At 39.5% G+C, this 22,179-nt stretch overlaps 2 protein-coding genes across 3 annotated transcripts in view; both read right to left on the bottom strand.

Annotated features, from left to right (window-relative positions):
- c9orf72 (C9orf72-SMCR8 complex subunit) overlaps nt 1–2,604 on the bottom strand; it is an 8,527-nt gene extending 5,923 nt beyond the window's left edge. Inside the window, exon 1 of the mRNA XM_027150369.2 lies at nt 2,402–2,604. The gene's annotated coding sequence lies outside the window, so the exon portion shown is untranslated. The remainder of the gene's footprint in view (nt 1–2,401) is intronic.
- A 4,358-nt stretch (nt 2,605–6,962) lies between these two features.
- lingo2b (leucine rich repeat and Ig domain containing 2b) lies at nt 6,963–21,632 on the bottom strand. 2 transcript variants are annotated; one of them, XM_027150110.2, is made up of 2 exons: nt 21,038–21,213; nt 6,963–9,824 (listed from the first exon to the last, which is right to left on the bottom strand). In XM_027150110.2, the coding sequence occupies exon 2, from the start codon at nt 9,816–9,818 to the stop codon at nt 7,995–7,997; it is 1,824 nt and encodes a 607-aa protein (XP_027005911.1). In that variant the 5' UTR covers nt 9,819–9,824; nt 21,038–21,213; the 3' UTR covers nt 6,963–7,994. The 2 variants fall into 2 exon arrangements, with proteins under 2 accessions (XP_027005911.1, XP_027005910.1); XM_027150109.2 differs by lacking the exon at nt 21,038–21,213 and adding an exon at nt 21,269–21,632 and having other exon boundaries at nt 6,971–9,824.
- Nucleotides 21,633–22,179: the final 547 nt, after the last annotated feature.

Below are 22,179 nucleotides of genomic sequence, written 5' to 3'. Positions count from 1 at the left end.
ACCAACTCAGTAATGTTCATTTGAAATAGTTTATTGCCAAAAAAGGATGCTTTAATTTTGGGGAGAAAACAGTACATTAAATAACTCTGAACAACTGAAACAACTGAAAGAAAAAAAAGGTCTACAATAATAACAAACTAAAAGAGTCTGTATCACTATTAACATGCTAGAACGAATGTGCTTTAACGTGCGATTTCTGCTTACGAGTCAACAGGATCGGGGACCAAAATGCCTTTAAAAAGAACTACAGCGCCGGAGAAAGCTTTCCAAAAATGATTTTGAAGATTTTGAGGGATAAACACGAAATAGACACAAAGACACGACGGTGTGATACTTATCTATACAGTTTTAATCATCTTCTAATCGTTCTGTAAAAGACTCGGTGTTCATCTACTCCTTAATGATGTCTGTCTCGTAAGCTTCCACCTGGCTCACACCTCCACCGTGAGGTAACAGCTTTCATCAAGCCCGATATCCTACTGCGTCTGGGCTTCTTCCATTGTGCTTCCACAAGAGGTGGAATATAGAGAGAATATATTACATGTGCTTCATCTCACACTGGAACATGTATCTTTACACCAGTTTAATATTCGTGGATTTACGCTCGACATCCAACGTTATTACCTTCGAAGCTCATCACTGGGATTTTGGAGCTTGGCAGTGTCGTTTGGAACTAATTACCTAAACTCTCTTACGCCTCAGTGTGCGTGATTAGTGTGATCTAGTTTGTAGGCAAGTTATAAGGATGTGGTAGCTTAGTGGTTGAGGTATTGGGCTACCAATCACAAGGATATGAGTTCAATTCCCATGGTCCACCACTGGGCCCTCAATCAAGGCCCATAACCCTCAATTATGCTCAGTTGTATAAAATGAGATAAAAATGTAATTTGCTCTGGATAAGGATCTATAAAATGCTGACAGTGAAGTGACAAATATTACACTAAACATCCAGTGCTGAAATATAACAAAGGCCACCTACATGGAGATCATAAATTAATAGTATAAGGACAATAATCTGCATGACACAGCAACTTACCGCATGAAATGATTGGTTGGCTTGGCACAAGCCGATAGATTTAGACAGATAGTTTATTAGGACAATCATTTAATCCAATGATTTCAAGTCAACTCCAATCAAGTTGATTCTACGCCTTTTCTTTCCCCCATATAACTCATAATACATTAAAATGAAAAAGTTGTTTCTTTAAGACAGAGTTATAACGCAGCAGCAGCGTACACAAGACTAAATAACACGCAAAGAGATGTCTCTTGAGAGTGGGAGTTAAGTGCAACAACGTATAATAATTACAAAGGATAGGAAATATTCTGCACAATCAAGTGAGTGGACAGGAAAACGTAGTGAATGGAAAAAACAATCATCTTTAACGTGTTGGCTCCACCCTATCATGCAAATAGTTGGGGGGGGGAGGGGTATGGTGAAAAGATTAACAACAAGATCAGTAGTAAAATCTGCTTATGATGGTAAAAGTCTGTCATAGGTGCAAGTGCTGAGATGATCATACTAGTGTGGGTGTTGGGAGACCGCAGTGTATTGTACAGTCTTAATGCCTCAGGGGAGAAAAGCTAGTTTTTAATGACCCAGTTTTCCTGATTTTTGGTATCTGTCAGAAATGACTTAAATTTTGCCCAAGAATCACTACGATTAAAGTCAGATGGTATAAATGTATATTGAAACTGAAAGTAATTGGAACGGTAAGGCCAGTTAAAACTATCTGTGTTTAAGTTCAAAAGATAAACACAAGAAAAACACGACAGACACGAGAAAAAACACGACAAACACGAGAAAAAGGATAACCTGACGTTTACGCATCTGTTCCAAAAATCACCCAAGGATCTGTGTTCTACACGAAGTAACACATCGACATTTAAACATCAGAAAACAAAAGCTGTAATTCTGGCCTATGGAATCATATTCATCTTTTGACACCCAGCTGTGTGCAGCAGAGTTTTAGTACCTGGTACAGCCCAGGTTCCCATCCCTGAGTAATAACTGGGATAAGGGAATACCGGGAAATGCATACAAAAGAGCTGAATATAACACCCTCATTATTATTACTTCATTATTCAAATAATCCATAAATGTTTGAAACTGAATTGGATTCCCTTATTGACTCTCAGTGGACAGTCAGTGGTCACTGGTTTATGCTGTTTATCATCTTCTAGTTAAAGGCTACAGATGATGTTCCAGAGCTCCCTCTACAGGCTGAAACTGCAAACTGCAGGAGAGTCTTAACCCAGGAAACCTCACATATATATATAGAAATAGTACACACATACTGTACTGTAAGGTAAACAGTGGTCAGTGTCAGAGAGAAACAACTAAATATGAACAGATCTGGTTGCCTGAGTGTGATAAATATCTTGTCCGTGTATTTCTTACCGTTAGTTTTTAGTACTCGGTACAAAATGAAAGGAGAACAGCTGCCTCCAGCTCTTCCTATGTTGTGACTGGGCTCCAGAAGAAGAACGACGTCCTGATGAAATCTTCAGGAAATCAGTGTTGCCCTCTGCTGGAAGGTTTATATATGTTTGTGTTTTTGTATTACATATACGTGTGTTATGTAAGTCTACCTGACAAAGCAGAACCGTAACTATGTAGTATTTACACTGACTGGTCAGTTATACATTCACCATGTACACTGTTAATGTGAGGCTCTTCGACTGGAGCGTAACACACGTAAAGCTAGTGTGCCGCTAGGGGGCGCTGTTATGTTATCTGCTTATATTTGTATTGCATCTAATCTGTCAATTATTTTTTTCTTATTAAAAATTTGCTTACAGAATACAAAAAAATAAACACTGTCAAATTTTCCTTTTTGTGTTCAATGTGTGCGCACACAAACACACACACACACACACACACACACACACACACACACACACACACACACACACACACAAACATGCACACACAGACATGCACATGACACACACACACACACACACACACACACACACACACAAATTTGTTCATTGGGGTTGTGCAGGGTACTTAAGTTCTTTCAAAGCCAACTCGGCATTAGTCATTTTAGACAATTGTACGAGGTTAAATTTGTACCAAAGGTTTGAAGAAAAGCAACATGTTGATTTGATGATCAGGTATCCTGTGATTGGCTCCTGGTTGTCCAAGCTAATTTAATTAGCATTGCCACTTTCTTCTAATTGAACATTGCTATGCACCGCATACATACAAAATATGTACAATCTTTTTGTCTTTATAAGTTTATCGCACATCACATTTAACAAGATCAAAGCCAAATCTGTGGCAGGTTGTACATCACCAGTTGTGTTCATGCATGCTAGACATGCTTGTATGATTATGATTCCCCTACAATAGTGAGACAGTTAAGGTTGTGACAGTGGCAGAACATGTTCCTGAGCCATCTTTGGTGCTGAATCAACTTCTGATGAGCATATCAAATTAAATCTAAGACCGCCAGGTTTAATGCACGACTAAGGAATTCTCTCACCATGTATGATTTATTTGGTCTGTGATATTGATATGGTGAAAATCCTAGTGTGCACAGAACTTTCACCACATCAAACATGGCTTAGACCCCTGGCTCATGAAGGATACACAGTTTGTACATATTCCATTTAGGTAACTAACTCAATAGCTCCCAAGCCCCTTCCATACTGAATGACACCCAACCCCATTACATACATCACATACAGTAAATATAAAGCTCAATAAAACAGAAAAACAAGTCTGGTAAAATAGTTTATTATTATATGAACAATAAAACACCTCCTCCTTCAAACACCTCCTACCTGAGTCTGATGCTTGCCAAACTATTGATATATGTTGAGAAAGAAGTGATTTCAGTCTTTAGAAGGCTGCTGCTGTGATCAACTATGAGATGTGACTTTGTCCACTGTTACAGGTTCAGTGTCATACAGTATTAGACACCTCTTCAACATGTCTTTTTTATATTATTCAACATCTGAACCTCAATTTCATTTGAAGTAAAGGGAAACTGTGTAAATGTCATTTTGACCTAAATGTTCCTTGTGGCCCACACAGCAAAACATAAAAAATCTACAGAGATTAAAAAGATCTACAGTGTACTCCATCCCACAAATCTACTGTCTCATGTGATTTTAGATACATGTATTGCATAATTGTGTATCTCACACCATACAAAGACGTGTGGCTTTCTGGCAACAGGTCAGACTGCACACAGCATGGTTCTTTGTTCAGACGATTCCTTGTCGACTTTGCAGGTTCACAGAGGAAAAGATATAGGCATTCACGTTGTCATGGTAACATGAGTGCACAGCACTGTTAGCAACACTTTTAGGCTGCGCCTAGCAACCATCTCCATGCATCTAACGGCCAGGTTACTAGACAGCACAGCAAAGAAATCTTTGGATTATAATGGATGCTGCCTACATTACACAAGAAGTACACAAGAACAGTCCTTTCAGGCGAAGTCTGTTTTTGTGTGTGTGTGTGTGTGTGTGTGTGTGTGTGTGTGTGTGTGTGTGTGTGTGTGTGTGTGTGTGTGTGTGTGTGTGTGTGTCTATGTGTGCATGTGTGCATGTGTGTGTGGGTGTGTATATGAGTGTGTGTGTGGGGTGTGTGTGTGTTTGTGTGTGTGTGTGTGTGTGTGTGTGTGTGTGTGTGTGTGTGTGTGTGTGTGTGTGTGTGTGTTTGTGTGTTTGTGTGTGTGTGTGTGTGTATGTGTGTGTGTGTGTGTGTGTGTGTGTGTGTGTGTGTGTGTGTGTGTGTATGTGTACGTGTGTGTGTGTGTGTGTTTGTGTGTGTGTGTGTGTGTGTGTGTTCGCGCATGTTTTGAGATCCCTCTTTCTCTCTTTCTGTGCCCAAGATGCATCTATACATCTATATACATTCCCTCAAAGACAATGCCCCCTTTAATTAGGATACATTGCACTAATTAGCTGCTGTCATGCTTCCTCTTGACTAAACTATTATGTCTGCCTGAGTGATTTCCTGCCATTCCATTCATCCTTTAAGTATGCAGTGGTGTGGAAGATTGGAGATGCATGCCACCCACTTTCACAGACACTGAAGGGGGCTATTATTGCTGTAGCAGGCCTCCTATTGCCAGCAGTCTATTTACAACATGTATACAATGGCATTTGTGCATTAGTGCATTGAAGCTAAACTAAGTGCTGGCATCCTTATGTAAATCTGATAGACCAGGCTGTATGTGGGCAGGGATTGGTAGATGGTAACTGTGCATGTGATGGTTCTGGAAGATACCATGAGATTTATGACTGGAACTCAGCTGGAGACATGTCGATCCTCCTGTGCCATTTGTTCCGCCTTTCTCTATTTGGCAGTCTCATGGGCACTGCTGGCAAACACTAAAATCAAGCTGAAAGCTCTGAACTTGTTTTGTTTCCCCACAATGCTCTCAAGTGATTAACCACATTTGAGTAATTATCATTAAACCACTTAGATTGCCCGAGTCCTAATATCTGGAAGCATAAAGATACTCCTAAGCTGTGTTAGACATGGCAGGTTTATACATTTATAGTTATAGGCTGAAAAATATTAGGACTTGCCTTCCAACCTTAGAAAATTATGAGCTTTTTACCATAGATGACATGAGTACAGGCACCAAACCCTGTGTAAAGTGGCTTTTATAAATAATTGCTTGATAGCATCATGCTTCTGTCTAAGTATTGCTCATTAGAGCTGTTTGTTACTTCCCTTCGGACACTCTTTATCTTTATCTGTCTGGTTCTGTCTTTATCAGGCAGCAGGTGGTTCCTCCTCAGGTCAAGCTAGAGGCTAAGCTCATGCATCAGTTCATGCTGCAGTGTGTCTCTGAGGAAGTCTTAGTTGCACAGAAAAGCTGTGCCTGTTTAGGCTCTCACCAAAACTGACAATAATAGAGCACAGCAAGGTCATTCTGCTGACAATGAAAAATTCTTGAGATGAGATGACGCATACAGTGACAGCCCCCCCCCTGCACACACAAGTCAGAATAGTAAAGCGCTGAAGATATTGTTAGAACCTGGCACTATACTGGTTACACTTTTTGAAACTTGTCATCTTTCTCCCAGTTTTAGATACTGCGATTTTCATTTTAAGAGGTGAACAGTCACTCTTTTGATTTTGTATGGCCTAGCACATTTCATCTGTGCATCAACTACATCATTTGGGATATTGGGAAACTATAGTCCAAAGGAATTTTCTCCATGTCATGTTGTGCATAGGACACCAGCAATCTTTGAAATGGGCTTTCAGGAGTCATCATCCGGATGCAGATGATCCTGAAGCACATCACATCAGTTCTTAAGTCTCAGTTTATTATGAATAGTAATACTTTATAGCACTATTCTTTTCATGAGAAAATATATAAGATTTATGTTCTATATAAAGTCATGGGATCCATCAATTCTCCATCATGTATTTATTTATAAGGGTCTAAATAACTGCACGGTACTCACTAACACAACAGTATCCAATATGTAGTCATTGCTTTCCAATATTTAGAAACCAGGTAGGAAAATGAGTACACCCGATAATTCCGTAACATGCAGAGCCACATTTAGCAACAATAACTTGCTCTTTTTAAATAATTTATCAGACTGTCACATAGTGTTTGAAAATGTTGCACTCTTATTTACAATATGGCTTCAGTTTTTTGATGTGTGAGGGAATTTGAATATGAACAATTCTATTAAGACCCCACCAGAGTATCTCGATGGGGTTGAGGTCTGGACTTTGACTTGGTCATTCCAACACCTTAATTATTAGTTCTTTACCCATTCAGATGTTGGATTGCTGGTGTGCTTGAGATCAGAACTGCTTTACAGATGACCTCATATTTGTCTCCAGAATATTCTAATACAAAGTGTAGTACACTGATGTCTCAATGACTACAAAAAGTGCAATGTTTGCGAACATTTTGTGACAAAGAAAGGTCTGTAAATTATGACATACTAAATGTCCTTTTGAAAATACTTGGCCATCTTCATCCTGTCCTAAGTGTGTAAGTGCGTATTTAGAAGTGTGTCATTTGGTTAAGATAACAGTCAACTGCTTTAAATGGTTAAAAATGATATATGCTGGATTAAGAGAATGTATGATTAGAGACAGTAACAAGAACAAGATTCTAAGTTGTAATGGTACAACAATCAAACTGTATGATTTAGATTTATTTTCTTTGGAAAATATACCAATATATTTATTATGTAAAAACATCTGAGCAGCATTTGACAGAACATCAAAAAACAGTTTCACAGATTTCCACTGAGTCACAAACACGGCCCCTGTTACCCACCATGTCAAACAAGTCCTCACATTGCAACACACTATAATTTTTTTTTTTTTTTTTTTTTTAACAATAAAATGGCAGATGATGTTTGTCTTTTCCCAGAGGCTCCTTAAACTTCAGGATCTCCCAGGGGAGAAAAGATATTCGGAGCAAAACCAAACACTTCACAACACAGTACTGCTGAGGCTTCTTCCTGTACGTAATTTACTTGTTGGGGAAGACAGTTTGAGTTTTTGCAGCAATTCCAAGGTTAATAATAGTTAAACCTAAAATGTATAAATAGATAATTTTTCCTCACAAACATGATATCTATACAACAATGTGTCCTCTGCCCATGTCTGTACTGTCCAATTATAATAATGCTGTCCAGACAAAACATTGCAGAAGACATACAAATACTTTTTTTTTTGATAAATGACTCTGTTTGGATAGTATGTATAAACTCTCACAATTGAATACATCCATATAATATAGACACACACATGCCCATAAATGCACACACTATATTTCGACTGACATACGTATATTCATACGTACATATGTCATAGGAACCTCAAAAGTACATTCACAAAAAAGCACACAAACTGAAACGGTGTGCCGCTTATCATGCCAATCTTGACTGGCCGCCATAGATACAGGTCTTTCTCCTTTTCCTTTTTCTTCTATCTTGCAGATTGGCTATCAGTGGATCAAGATAATGCTTTTGGAACCATCTGGCTCTCAGATCATCTTCATGTTGACACGTCTGGGGCCGCTGGTCTCAGTAAGCTCACTGCTGGCCCCTTTCCTCTTGCGTGGAACATATTGGATGTCCACACTTCCTCTGTGCTTGCCTTTGCCTCGGCTCCAAGCGAAGAGAAGCAGGAAACAGAAAAGGACCACACCCAGGAAGCTGAGACAGCCCATAGCCGTAGACACAAGAATGGTAGTAAAGTCCAGCACCATCCTGATTGTGTAATGCTCTGTGCCATTGATCGAGGAGCTATTGTAATCAGGATCAAAGATGAAGCTGCGGTTGGCATAGAGAGCCCCATCTCTAAGGCCCAGACTTTTGACAGCTAGTGTTATGGAGAGAGTGGAATTGCCTGCAGGATTGGATGCCACACAGATATAAATGCCACTGTCCTGAGGCTCCACTACCCGGAACTCCAGTGAACCGTTGCTATGGACAACCATGCGCCCTGTGCTTTTGATGGTGATGTGCCGCCTATGTGGTGTCAGCCAGGAGACAGAGGGGGGTGGTGCGCCATCTGCTGTGCAGTACAACCATGCCTTTTGTCCCTCTTCTGCTTGGGCTGGTTGTGTCGACATGGCAATGACCCTGGGTTTGGTGCATATGACGTAGCGAGAAAGCAGTGGCTCTACTACATCACCGAAAGATTTTCCAGCGAGAGCGGCAGGGGTTGTGCACTGAGGTTGCACCTCCCCAAACTGTAGGGACAGTGTCCTTTGAAGTAGCCATCGCAGACGGCAGTCGCACACTAATGGGTTCTGGCCAATCAGTAGGTTCTGCAGGGCCACAGACACTGGCAGTGTGGCTCTTTCCAACGTAGTCAAGCGATTGTAGGATAGGTCAAGCAGGCGAAGTGACAGTGCCCCTTGGAAGGCCTGAGCCTCCACACGCACCAACTGTGCCTTGCGTACCTGCAGCACTTCCAGCCTATCCAGGCCACGCAGCCAGCCAGCTGGCAGCACCCTCACATTGCTGTAGGACAGGTTCACATGGGTCAAGTAGGACAGGTGGCTCAGCACTGGTACTGTTGAAAGATTGGTATGGGTGATGAAGAGCGTGCTAAGATTCAGACCCTGCAGGGCAAGAGAGGGCACAGCTTCCAGTGCTGGCCAATAATCCACCTCAAGATGACGGAGACGGCCCAAGCCCTTAAAGGTATGTGGTAGCAATTCTGCAATGTCCAGCTGTCTAAGGCGAAGGCTGGTTAGACCATGCAAGTGCGCCAGTGCATGGCTGGGCACAGCACTTAGGTTACAGCGCTGCAGGGTCAGTGAGCGCAATGCAGGCAAGCCACTGAAGGCACGGGGTGCAACAAAAACCAGCTCATTGTCAGCAAGTTCAAGCACACGCAGACGCCGTTGGTCCTCAAAGCCATAATCAAGCAAGATAACCAGACGGTTCTGGCTGATGTCCAGAAGAGTGAGCTCACTCAGGCCGGCAAGTGCACCACGAGGCAGGAGGGTCAGCTGATTGTTGCGCAGACGCAATGTTCGTAAGCGCGGCTGGGCGCGAAAACTTCCGGGCTCTACAGATGACAACAGGTTGGTGCTCAAGTCAAGCTCCTCTAGCAACAGGAGGCCAGAGAAATTCTGTGGTGTGATGATACGCAGCCGGTTTTTGCTGAGATCCAATGCTCTTGTCTCGATGGGGATGCCCTCGGGCACCTGTGCCAGCCGCTTACGGTGGCAAGAGACTGAGCGTGTGGGCACAGAACACTCACAGCGGGCAGGGCAACCCTGGGTGGGGTATGGAAACAGGAGGAACGGTAGGAGGGAGAAGCCCACAGCACAGGAGAACAAAGAGAGCAGCATGACCACCTGCAGAATGGGGAAAGGTGCGGAGAGAGATGCAGAGAACAACAGAGATAGAGATGTAATTAGATACTGTCACTTATGAACATAAACATGCCCAAATGTTAAAGTGTACATACCAGTTCATTTACACGCACACACAGAAACACAGATTAACACACAAATACACAATCACTAAAATGTGTTTAAAATCAAATACCTACAAAACCTTGAATGCTTTAAATCTACATCCTACCCCCCTTCTTTTTGCAAGAAATCTCTCAGTATTTCGATAAATATTGTTAAGTATTGGTTGTAGAATGCACATACACACACTCGCTCACGCACAAGTGTCCCTTTTAAACAGATTCTCCAAACATACTATTTCTATGGAAACCCTATATCCCCTTGGTACACGTCCTGCTTTCCAGATCAGAATCAATAAACAGCAGGGATTCTACAGGCCGAATCTACAGGTTTTCAAGACTCTACTTGTCACTCTTTCTCAGACAGCACATTTAAACCTAATTGACGGCAAACAGTAAGTGTACTTATGGTGATCAATTCATCATCTGGCAGAAAAGAAACAAGTGTTCTTTACAGGGGCTTCAGATGTAGCTGAATCTAAGCTTCAGGGTCATTCATTAATGTCATTAAAAGTATGACTTTTCCCTTATCAAAAGCCTCACAGCAGGCTCAGCAGCTCCCCGAAGAGGTGCAATCTCATTTCACATCCTTACATGCTTACAGGATCTTCACATCCCCTCAGTATTTCAGCAGGGTGCTATTCACATCTTGCTTTTTGCACTACTCTTTTCCTATTTACAGGATCATTTTAAAATCAGAGCTCTTTGTCACTTACCCATTTTAGATGTTAACAGCACTCCTATTCAGCTTTTTTTTTAAAAGTGTATTTTACTAATTATGAGATGGGCGAATTATTACTTTACTATACTATACTATATTATCTGATTAAAATGTAGTCTTGATAATGACAAATATTTGGGGGGAAATATTTGCATGCTTGATGCAGCTAATGGGATCTTAATATGTGTCTACAGTGGCATGTGCTACATTTGCTTTAGTGACATGCTTAATCTCTTTATTGCTTCTATCAAGCCATAAACATAAATGGCAGACATCAGTTATCATAATAGTGAATAAAGAATGGGGCACTTATCTCTGAGTGCAATTCTGCCCCATTATGTAAGCCTTGAAAAATCTATGAGATGATATACAGGATACACAATAGGTCATATACCATGCCTTAAATACAGTCTGTGATATGTGGTATTAAAGTAATTTATTATTCCTCCAATCTCTTAAAGAAAGGTTGAATATTGGAGAATTTTTATTAGTTCATCAAAAGATAAAAAAAAGATTTAATATACATTATTATACTTACATCTAAACTTACATTTGTCACATTTAATGTATTCAAATTGATTAAATCACTAAAAATGGAGCATAGAATATAAAGACAGTATCATAACCTTAATTTAACCAGTTGAGAATTTGCTTTGTTGCAAGTGACAAGCAATTGGCCAGCTCTCTTATTATTGCTTTGCTCGATAACTCGAAGCGATTAGCAAGCTCTGTAGTAGGCTTTGCTTTCAAATCAATATCAGTGGATGCTGTGGCACTTGTCATCGTATCGGCTTCTAAGAGCCGGCGAGACGGTGTACAGGTTTCTATGTAATAAAACCATTTATTACATGAACCCCAAAATAGTTCAGTATTAAAGGCTAGCTGTCCATCTAAACGTGCTTTTGATTAACAGATTAATTTTAGTTTGTTATATCCTTGTAAGGTATTTTTTTTGTATTATAATAATACATGATTTACACACAGAATATTTGTTCGTACCTTATGCTAAATAAAAGGCTAAAGTCTTTAAATGGCATGTTTGTAGATAGAGCCGATCAATAGACAGCCAATTTCACATACGTTTTTGAATGAAGATTGAGAGCAGGTCTGCAAGGGGGGTTGACACTAAAGGCTGTGGTTCATTAAAGAGGGAGAGAGAGGACAGCTCACTCACTGAAGGAGTTTATTAAGTTTTAATGAGTTAATAATTCAATTCATCCCTGTGAAAGCTTGAAGCTGACGTGATGACAGTAGCCCTGACTGGGGTGCATATGCATGGTGACGTAATTCATCCTAATTTTAACTAAACCAGAGAGAAATTTTAGACATTGACTTGATCTATTAATCATTATACACAGCACGAGATCAGATCTATTATATCAGAGATACCTAATCAGGCAGGTGGAAACAACTTGTTCTCTCTTCCTTGCACACACACACACACACACACACACACACACACACACACACACACACACACACACACACACACACACACACACACACACACACACACACACACACACACACACTCAGAAATAGAGGGAGAAAGAAATCCACCTTCAAGTGTCCACTCATTCCTCAATATCTCTCTATACAAAAACATCAAACATTAGCAGAGCCATCAATCTAAATAGTTCCCTCTGTACTGTTGCTGTTCTTATTGTTTTTGGTGTGTGTGTGTGCGTGTGTGTGTGCGTGTGTGTGTGTGTGTGTGTGTGTGTGTGTGTGTGTGTGTGTGTGTGTGTGTGTGTGTGTGTGTGTGTGTGAGTGTGAGGGAGGTATAATGCCTCTTTATTGTCATCTGTGATATTCGTAAGAAGAATGGTGGGTTCACTTGCCTTGTTGTACATTTCTATCTCTGTGTTTATCACCTCTTTCTTGCTGGTGTCTTGCTACCTAAGAACTGGATTTTGGAGCCTGTGGTTTCCCTTACTTTGTCTAATTTTAGTTTATCTAATTTTAGTCTCATCCATTTTTCATTGAGTGAAACCAGTCACTGAGCCAAACACCCATCTCCAACAGGGTGTTCATGTGGCTATGCATATGTGTGTGAGTATGTATGTGTCTATGTGAGACCAAAAGTAGGGAGAAGAAAGCCAGAAACTGAGCATGTATGGTGTGTGTATTTGTGTGTATGTATTCACACGCACATGTATCCTTACATATATATACTGTATGTATGACCTTGCTTTTGCAAGTTCAGTAGAGAATTCAGAGATACACGCTGAACTACATGCTAGATGTCATCGTTCTGTATAGATGCATCTAAATTCAGCTGGCATAAGTCCTGTGTATTCTGCATGTGGTCTTTCCTTATAGGTGTAGGTGCTTTAGGCTCTCCATGGGTGTCTGATCCAACACAGTGAAGCACTATTGACTCCTGTTATTGATCTCTGGGTTCTCACACATTCACTTCCACATACCCCTCATATTATGACCTGACAAAAAGCCGGTTCTGTGCCCCCATGGCAACCCAGCTGTCAGTCAATCCCATACCACTGCATTTTTCATATCTATAAAGCTCAGGTGAGAATCCACACCACGGCTTTAATAAACCTGTTTCATGTGTCGATATCTATCTGGTATTATTATGCATTATGAACTATGATCCATGTTGTGTTATTGAAATATATTTTATTCTGGGAGTATACCTAATAAATAAAATTCCAGACTGTCTTTCAGTCGGGAGTCACAGAGATATATCTATGACTGGTGGTCTTTTTTGTGTGCATAAGTATGTACTAAAGGTTGTATTCAGAAATCCTTTGTGGTTTGAGTAAATATGGATTATTGGTCTCGCTCCATTTCTTTGCACATGAGAGATTAAAGGATGACGGAATATGGAATTATTTAATGGCCTTCAATGGTGCACTTTAATTTAGCTCTTGCTGAGGATGGCCCCACACGGACAGCTTGGATATACATGAGATAACTGTGGATGGTACCACATACAAACCATAAACAACGATAGCTTACGACTACAAGTGCTATGAAAGCTTTAGGACTGAAACAGTTTTGCACTCAATTGTCTATCAATGAACAGTTAATGACTTCAATGAATTAAGCTTTATGTTAGGACAAGTATACATTTCCATAAGTATAAGGTTGTAGTGTTAGGTTTCCTTTAGTACACAGTTATAGAAGGGAAATTATTTATAATCACACTATCCAGTGTCACCCATATGAGGATGTGTTCCCATTAACTCTGGTTCCTCTCAACGTTTCTTCAATCATCTCAGGGGATTTTTTCCTTGCTTCAGTCATAAATCTGCACATTTTAATTTATATCCTGAATGTATATATTTTTGTAAAGGTGCTTTGGGACAATTTACATTGTTAAAAGAGTTATACAAATAAAATTGAACCGAATTGAAACTTCATATCAGAGAAGATTTAATCTTTTTTTTTTTTTGGTTGTAAAATATAGATGCTTAAATATTGTTTCAGGATAATCTTGTGGGTTTTTAAATGCAAGTCTCATAGGTATGCCGTCATTGTCATCACATTTTTATGGCCACTTGCTTTTTCAGGTAAGATTGTTTGGTACTTATATAGTTGCTTTATGTTGTGTATGTGCGACTTGAACTAACAATCATGAATCTACCCTAAGAACATATCTGGGATTTTAATAAGTGAATGTCAGTTGGTATCAGCAAAATTTTTAAACAAACACACAACCTAACCCCCCTCCACCCCCTTCCAGAAAAAAAACAGTAATATGAAATAAGCAATTATGAAAAAAATATGCAGAAAGATACATAAAGTAGAGGCAGAAGAACTGTTATTGTTATATTCTTAAGAGAAATCTGAAAGAAATAAAGCAATTAAGCTCCAAAAGAGTAGAAGGAGACGGGGCAAATAATTTCTTGACTATTTCTAAAATAACATGGAGTGATGGACAAATTGAAAAGAGAAAAAAATATGAAGCCATACTGATTCATCACACCACCTGCCTGTCTCGGATAATAACTCTAACGCGTGTACAGTCACGTATGTTTGGCCAATAGGTTTGTGCGTGTGTTCCTGTTCATTTCTGTACTTCATATACCGAAGATACCTGTAGTTAAAGCACACTTATATATATAGAGAGAAGGACTGACACAAACACACACACACATACACACACACACACACACACACACACACACACACACACACACACACACACACGCACACAGAAAGGATTTGATCAGCCGACGCCTGCTCCAGACATCAACTCTGCAATGCTAATTAACCCTGCAGGCAGAAGTGAACAGAGAGACCCTCACCGCTTTCTCTCTCTCTCTCTCTCTCTCTCTCTCTCTCTCTCAAACACGCACACGCGCGCGCACTCACACACACACACACACACACACACACACACACACACTCACACACACACAAACACACACACACACACACACACACACACACACAAACACACACACACACACACACACACACACACACACACACACACACACACACACACACACACACACACACACACACACACACACACACAATTCCTCACAGGATGGCAGACACACCTGCAATGACTTGTAATTAAGTGAATAAGAGAAGAACAACGTGCTCATTAAAAGTATTGAACACTACAGAATGAAGTGCAGTAGATACAGAATATTCTATTTAAATAACAATCAATTCATCTTTCTGTTTACAGAAATACAGTGATGTAAAGCAGGTTATCTCTTCCTCTATGCCACAGATTGAAAGCACCGGTTTCAAAAACACCTATCTTCTGTTAAAGGCAAATAGGATTGGCTTCTACAATGTGTATTACTCCTCAGGCCCAAGGTTGCTTGAACAGAGCACTTAGACCAACATGACGCTGCCCTCGAAATTCTGTAGGAAGGAATCTCAGTAAATCTGTACACATGTATGCCAGACACCCACTGTGATTCTTCAGCTCCCTAAAACCAAATAAAAGGAACTGAAACAATTTGATAGAATACAAAGAGTCTGCATAAGTGAATGTGACACCTGCACAAAATGCAAATATAAGCTAGGTACAAATAAAAAGGATTTGTCATGTCTATATATCCACCTTTTTAAAAAATATTACATTTGAACTTCGGCTTGCTGGCTCACTTTTCATCTTTTTCGACATTACAGAAAAAATTTATTTGTCCAATTCATTCATCTTCTGTAACCACAAAAGAAAATTGAAATGAAGAAAAAAAAAAAAACACTTCACCACTGAAGCTAGTACTATGATTACAACATAGTTTTTACATAGAAGATGTACTGTCTTCTGCTAATTCCTGCCACTTTCAAGTACTGTACATAATGTTAAATGATAAAATGGCTTCTTTTCAAGCCCCCTGCGAATAATCTTTTCTTTGTAGAACGGATTATCTGTAGGGCGCTTGAAAGAATTGTTAGAGTTGAAACAATAGTACAAGTTCTGAGATTTTGAAATAAGAATAATTACACAGAGAAGTAAAAGAAAAAGGAGATAAAGGTAAAAAAGATAAACTACCCACATTAGTCATCAAATTGTCAACAGCTAAAATTACAACGGTGGAACATCAGCAAAAGGTCAGCATGAATTAAATAGTAAGACTTTCTCAGCGCTAGACAAAGAACATGTTTTGTACTCTTGTACTTTTACCAATTTAAAACTTTTACTTTGCTTGATTTTGACTCAAGCCTAAGACCTCTGACCAAACTAAATTAATAAAGCTTTTTTTCAGTACATAACTAAAGAGCTTCAGCTGCACATGCCATGAAACAGTTTCATACCAGCTCGAGTGAACAGATCCTGGACGGTCTGCCAAATCTCACAACACACACAGGGGAACGTACTCACACACAGGCTTGACACACAGACCCACACAACTCCCCACATACATATTCAGTTTTTAGGCTTGATGTATGCTAATTGATGCACACAATGCAGATTGCGAGTGGGGCAGCTATCAGGCCTCAGTTCTTCAGAGAGTGGTTTGTTCCCAAACAAGCTAACAAACCGGCAGGAATTGCAAATACCTAAACGTATATGCCTGTGCACTACTGTGCAAAGAAACAGCGGTCACAGTAACAAATACACTAATGATAACATTGAGCTCCTCTAGTGCTTGGAGTTTGTGAAGTGTGCAGTGCATGCAGAAGTAAGCTTTCTAAACTCATCGAAGCATGGAGACCCATTCAGAGACAGATCACTACTTCAATTTATTCATGGCCACAGGGACGCAGGATTAGACAGGTATGGGGGGGAAAAAAGAGGAGCAGAAGGGAAATATCCGAAAGTAATAAAGAGCTTGAAAACTCACTATTAGAAAATGAATCATACAGCAACAGTGTGAATAAATTTTATTAAAAGGCTGTTCAGTGCTCATACTTTTCCTTGAGAAAATTCCTTGAGGTCACCAGATCAAGCCGGATGTGGATTTGTGCCATATATGCTTTTTAGAAGAATTAAACGGCACATATATGGAAGGAGAAAACAGACTAAACAATGTTTAGTTCATTAACATTTGATATGAATCTGTCTGAATTGTGAGTTTTAATTATTGCTAGAAAGTCAAGGAGTAAATTCAGCCGTTTAAAACATAACACTGTTCGCCTGAGATTCATCAGGAAAGTGTACACAAGGTTGTTTTGAATACTGACATTTCCTGCATGCTGGGAGACTGGAAAGCCTATAAAATTGATTTCATGCACATTTTCTCGTGGTTAGATCCCAAACTCTTGACCATTGTCCTTGTCTATGTTTTGAATTTTAATCTCCATTTTTTTGTGTGTTTAAATGAACAATTATGAGACACTAAACAGGCTACATTCAAATCAAGTCATTACTCAAACAATAAGTTACATTTTATTTCTCTTTCTTTACTTATTGAGAAAATATTCAAACATATAACTAGCTATGATACCAGATATGACACAGCAATGCTAATCCACACACATTGTGCTAGTGAATCTAACCCTGTCTTCTGCAGAACCTAATCTTAATACTTAATGGTCAAACATAAATAATTGAATATTTTTGAATTCAGAGACATCGTCAAGCCCAAATCCAGATTCTATTGATTCTATTTGATGGCTAACCATGGATAAAAATGTCAACAAACCCTCCGAGGCTTGCAGCAGACATATACAACTCACCTCTGAGGGGGATCTGACAGGTTCAATTTCATTCTGTAGCACTGCATGCTGGGAAAATAGCCTAGACTTGTAGTTACATTTCTCATATCAAACCCCAGTCCAGTTCAACTGTCAAACTTATTAGCTTGGCTGTTGGAGTACAGCCTGGTGCTTAACAAACCCTCCAGGGTCATTAGTAAGTATTTGTGACCACTATTTCATTGATATTCAGACTAGCAGACAATCAGCTAATGAATACCAAGTTTCTCAGCTTCATTGGTTTCACCAGTAACCTTCTTCCAGTAACACTAAAAGTGTAAAGTATTTGTTCTTCACATGAACACGTTAGCCAGATACGAATACAATGTTCAGAATTAACATATAATGTGAATTCAATTCATTCAAATAAGAGACAGTGTTTTACTCTTCTAGCCTGATCTTAAACACAAAATAACAGCATATTGAAATTATATTTCTATACAACTTTGCCTGAAATAATATAATTTTCTTTATAGACATGCTACTGTATGTAGCAATACAGACCGCACACCATGCACAAAGAAAAAAAAAACACTAATTCATTCATTCACTTCATTAATAATAGACAAATATCATAAAAACTGATAATAAAATTTGCATGTTTGTTGCACATTTCTTTAACAATCCCTCTCCATTCGTATTAGAAGAAAAACTTCCCAGAAACTCACATGGGCATTATAATGAAATGCTGCTTAAAGGACCACATTGTCATTCACAGCAGCACTGTATCTTATACGTCATAGCGTCTGATAGCATGTCAGTAAACATCCCTGATATTTTTTATAACCCCAATATGATATTAAATATGATCGAATATTATTAGGTGTCTATTTTAGTTATATTACAATATAAAAACTATAAACAACGGTTCCTTGATTTATGAAAACATTTATGAAAGAAGACATGTTTTGTGAGGTAGGTTCTTTCGCTCATGTTAGACAGAAATCAGAGCAGAAAGCCGTACAGGATCTGAACAGAGATAACAGAGACTGGTTATGAGCTAGAGTGATGTAGCTGAGGAACTGTCCTGAAGTTATTGATATTCTGCAAATTGCTTTGTTATTATATTTTGTGAATGAAACTGACTTGTTTGTTCAGCAGGCTCATTTTGTTGCTGCTGTTTTATTTATTTTTTTGGGGTTTTGCAGTGTGTCTGGAAGCATAATTGTAGGGTTACGGTTTAATAATTAATAGCAGTTAGTTAAAAATGAATAAACAAATGGATAGATAGATAGATAGATAGATAGATAGATAGATAGATAGATAGATAGATAGATAGATAGATAGATAGATAGATAGATAGATAGATAGATAGATAGATAGATAGATAGATAGATAGATTAATGGATGGATGGATGGATGGATGGATGGATGGATGGATGGATGATAAATCTTTCGGTCCTTTTGCTTTAGACCACATCCGGTTCCAGTTCAAATCTGAATACACACAAAGCCCTACACGTGTATAGGTCCACATAGTGGCAAAGCATTATACCTCTGGGAAATTATTTGCTGATTGATATTTACACTGATATGATATGATTTTTACATTTTTGCACTTTATCCTTTTTTTCTGCCTTTAATCACATCAATTATCAGGTTGCGCAATGCTGTTGCACGCTATATGATTGTTGGTCTATAGATTTTAGGGATTTTGTCATAAACATTACAATCACTACTGTATAGTAGTGGACAATTTAGATTTGTTATATAGACCTGTGGGCATAAAACCCTCAGTGTACGAAGAACAGTTCATAAGCATGCTTAGTTTGCAACTGAACAACTGCTTTGTGCAAAGCTTTCATGAAACAAGACGGATCTTAAAAATGACCTGCTTCTGCCTAGGCTGTCTCATCCTCACAGGCTGTCTCACACATTCACACTTCTCTAAGCACACTTGGAGTTCCCTTACTCTCTGAATTATGTTCCCACAACACCCCAATTATATTAGCACACCCTAATGATTTTTGCACCAGATAATAAAGGAAGCGGAGATAAAGAGTTTCCGTCCTTTCTATTCTATCCGATTCTCTTCTCTTACAATATGAATTTATTCTTGCACAATGCATAATTATCTCTAACTACATATAATGTACACTAATCCACGATCCTTGATGCAGAGCTGAAATATAGATTAAAACAGTAACTTTAACAACACCGGATCTAATTATGTCCTATAGATTTAATTCCTTTTTTTTCCAGCACAGTAAATTCAATTTAATTCTGCTTAAGTCAATTTAAAACTAATTTTCTTGTATACACAAAACACACAGCTTATGTTCTTTTGTCAATTCCCTGTGTGTATCAGTAAATACTCCTCATGTTCATCTAAATAAGGAATTCAAATGATAATGTCCATGTTAGAAGAACGTGTTCATCTTAAGAACATGTATAATGTAGCAGAGTATATGACGCTAAGCCAAGCTCAATGTTACAACTTCTAGGTCTAAGACAGAAATTCTCTCTCTCTCTCTCTCTCTCTCTCTCTCTCTCTCTCTCTCTCTCTCTTTCTCAATCTAATCATGCTCTTCAGCATCTGGGCGGGAAATGAACAAGCTCATAATTCACCTTAAAAAGCTTTTGTACAAATAAGCATGAGCTTCCCACAGATCTTCATTATCAGAAATTGTACAGGGTGAATAATAAGCTTGCTCTCATTTTTCATTTTAATGTATTTTGTCATTCACTTCCACACTCCCTGTTCGACTGGATCTCTGGTTAGAGGGCTGCTGGAGGCACAACTTTATCCACTTTTCTTTCTCAGCTTTACAATCTATCAATGTCCCACCGCTATCAGCAGAGAAGATAGCTCCTACTGCCTCTATCGCTTAGAGACAGATCTGGTAAGCACAAGCATATTAACACTGGCACCTAAACGTCGCTGACGGGAGGTGAATTAACTATCAGGTCATTCAGTGACACACTTACCTGTGCGCACGAGCAGACCCAGAGATTTCATAATTTTCTAATGAACTGTCCCCTGTCACAGTTTCAGAGGTTCTGTTTCATACTCAAATACACAAGTGCACCCCCCCCCATCGTACCACACACACACACACACATGCACACAAACACACACACACACACACACACACACACACACACACACACACATTTCCCCAAGCGCAGCAGGAATGGACTATGGGTTCACACTGTGGGAATCTGCTGCATCTCTTTCTGAAGCTACAGGCAGAGTACATCACCACATCCCCATTTATGACTCACAACACATACACACTCACCTCTGATCTGTTCCTGTATCCACCACATACATCCACTCTGTAACACGAGTCTTGATCGTGAATACAAAAAAAAAAAAAAAGCACGCACACACACTTTTTGTCTTCTTGACTCACAATGTGAAAATTACTTCACAACACAAATCCTAGCACTCTCAGACAAACACTGATTCTTCCCATACAATTTGTACTCAGAAGTGGCTGTGTGAGGTGATAAGTGTGTGCGTTGGTTACCTGTGGCTGCGGCTCTTGCCATAAGGATCAGCCTCCCTGTGATTCGCGTCTTGGTGATGAGCCTAAAGGAAGAAAGACAACAGAGCTTGGCCAGTCCTCCGTCTCCACGACAACGCCCGGAAGATGCCACACCTCCAGTGCACGCTGCTCTAGAACAATAAGACTTTATCGCCTCCCTCTCCCTCTCTGCCTTTCTTTCTGTCTTATTCTTCTTATGAAGCGCGCGCTTATTTGGAGAACATGACGTGCTCTCCTATTGTGTGTATGTGAATGACGTCTCGCTGAACACTGAGGACGATGAGCAAAGAGGAACCAGGATTTTGCAGGTGAGTGTGCGTGGGGTGGTAGACTGAGTTCCAAAGGGAAACCAAGCACTTTTCATGTGTATGACGCACACTGGAGTGAGTGAGTGAGTGAGAGAGAGAGAGAGATAGAGAGAGAGAGAGAGAGAGAGAGAGAGTAAGAAAGAGAGAGAGAGAGAGACAGGATGGGGTCGTCATGGAGATATTCAGCCATGAAAGAAAAGTAGGGTGAATTACTGAAGGGAAAGGCAAAGGAAAGCACCTAGTAATACTGTCTCTCTCTCACACACATTGTGGTGAGTAATACTAGATTCACACTCAACATATAACACATAAAAAAATATTTGAAAAGTAATGTAAAGACTAGGCGGACACACACACAACCATGCACAAATATTCTCTCTTATTCACAAGCACAAGTTCTTCTATTTTTTCCTTCAGTGTATTTAAAGAATACTGGCCAGTCCTGGAAGGAAGCCACTTACAACCGTAGAGTGAGTCTCGGTACTCTGACTTAATGCTCCAGCCTTAAGATTAAAATAGCTGCAGCCAAATGCCCTAAAGCTGCCTCGTTCTCTCAGATTACAAGGACTACAACATCATCTCCAG

Source organism: Tachysurus fulvidraco, chromosome 4 (genome assembly GCF_022655615.1).
Source record: "Tachysurus fulvidraco isolate hzauxx_2018 chromosome 4, HZAU_PFXX_2.0, whole genome shotgun sequence".
NCBI lineage: Eukaryota > Metazoa > Chordata > Actinopteri > Siluriformes > Bagridae > Tachysurus > Tachysurus fulvidraco.
The sequence above is the reverse complement of the archived record's forward strand: the minus strand, read 5'-3'. Positions and strand labels throughout refer to the sequence as shown.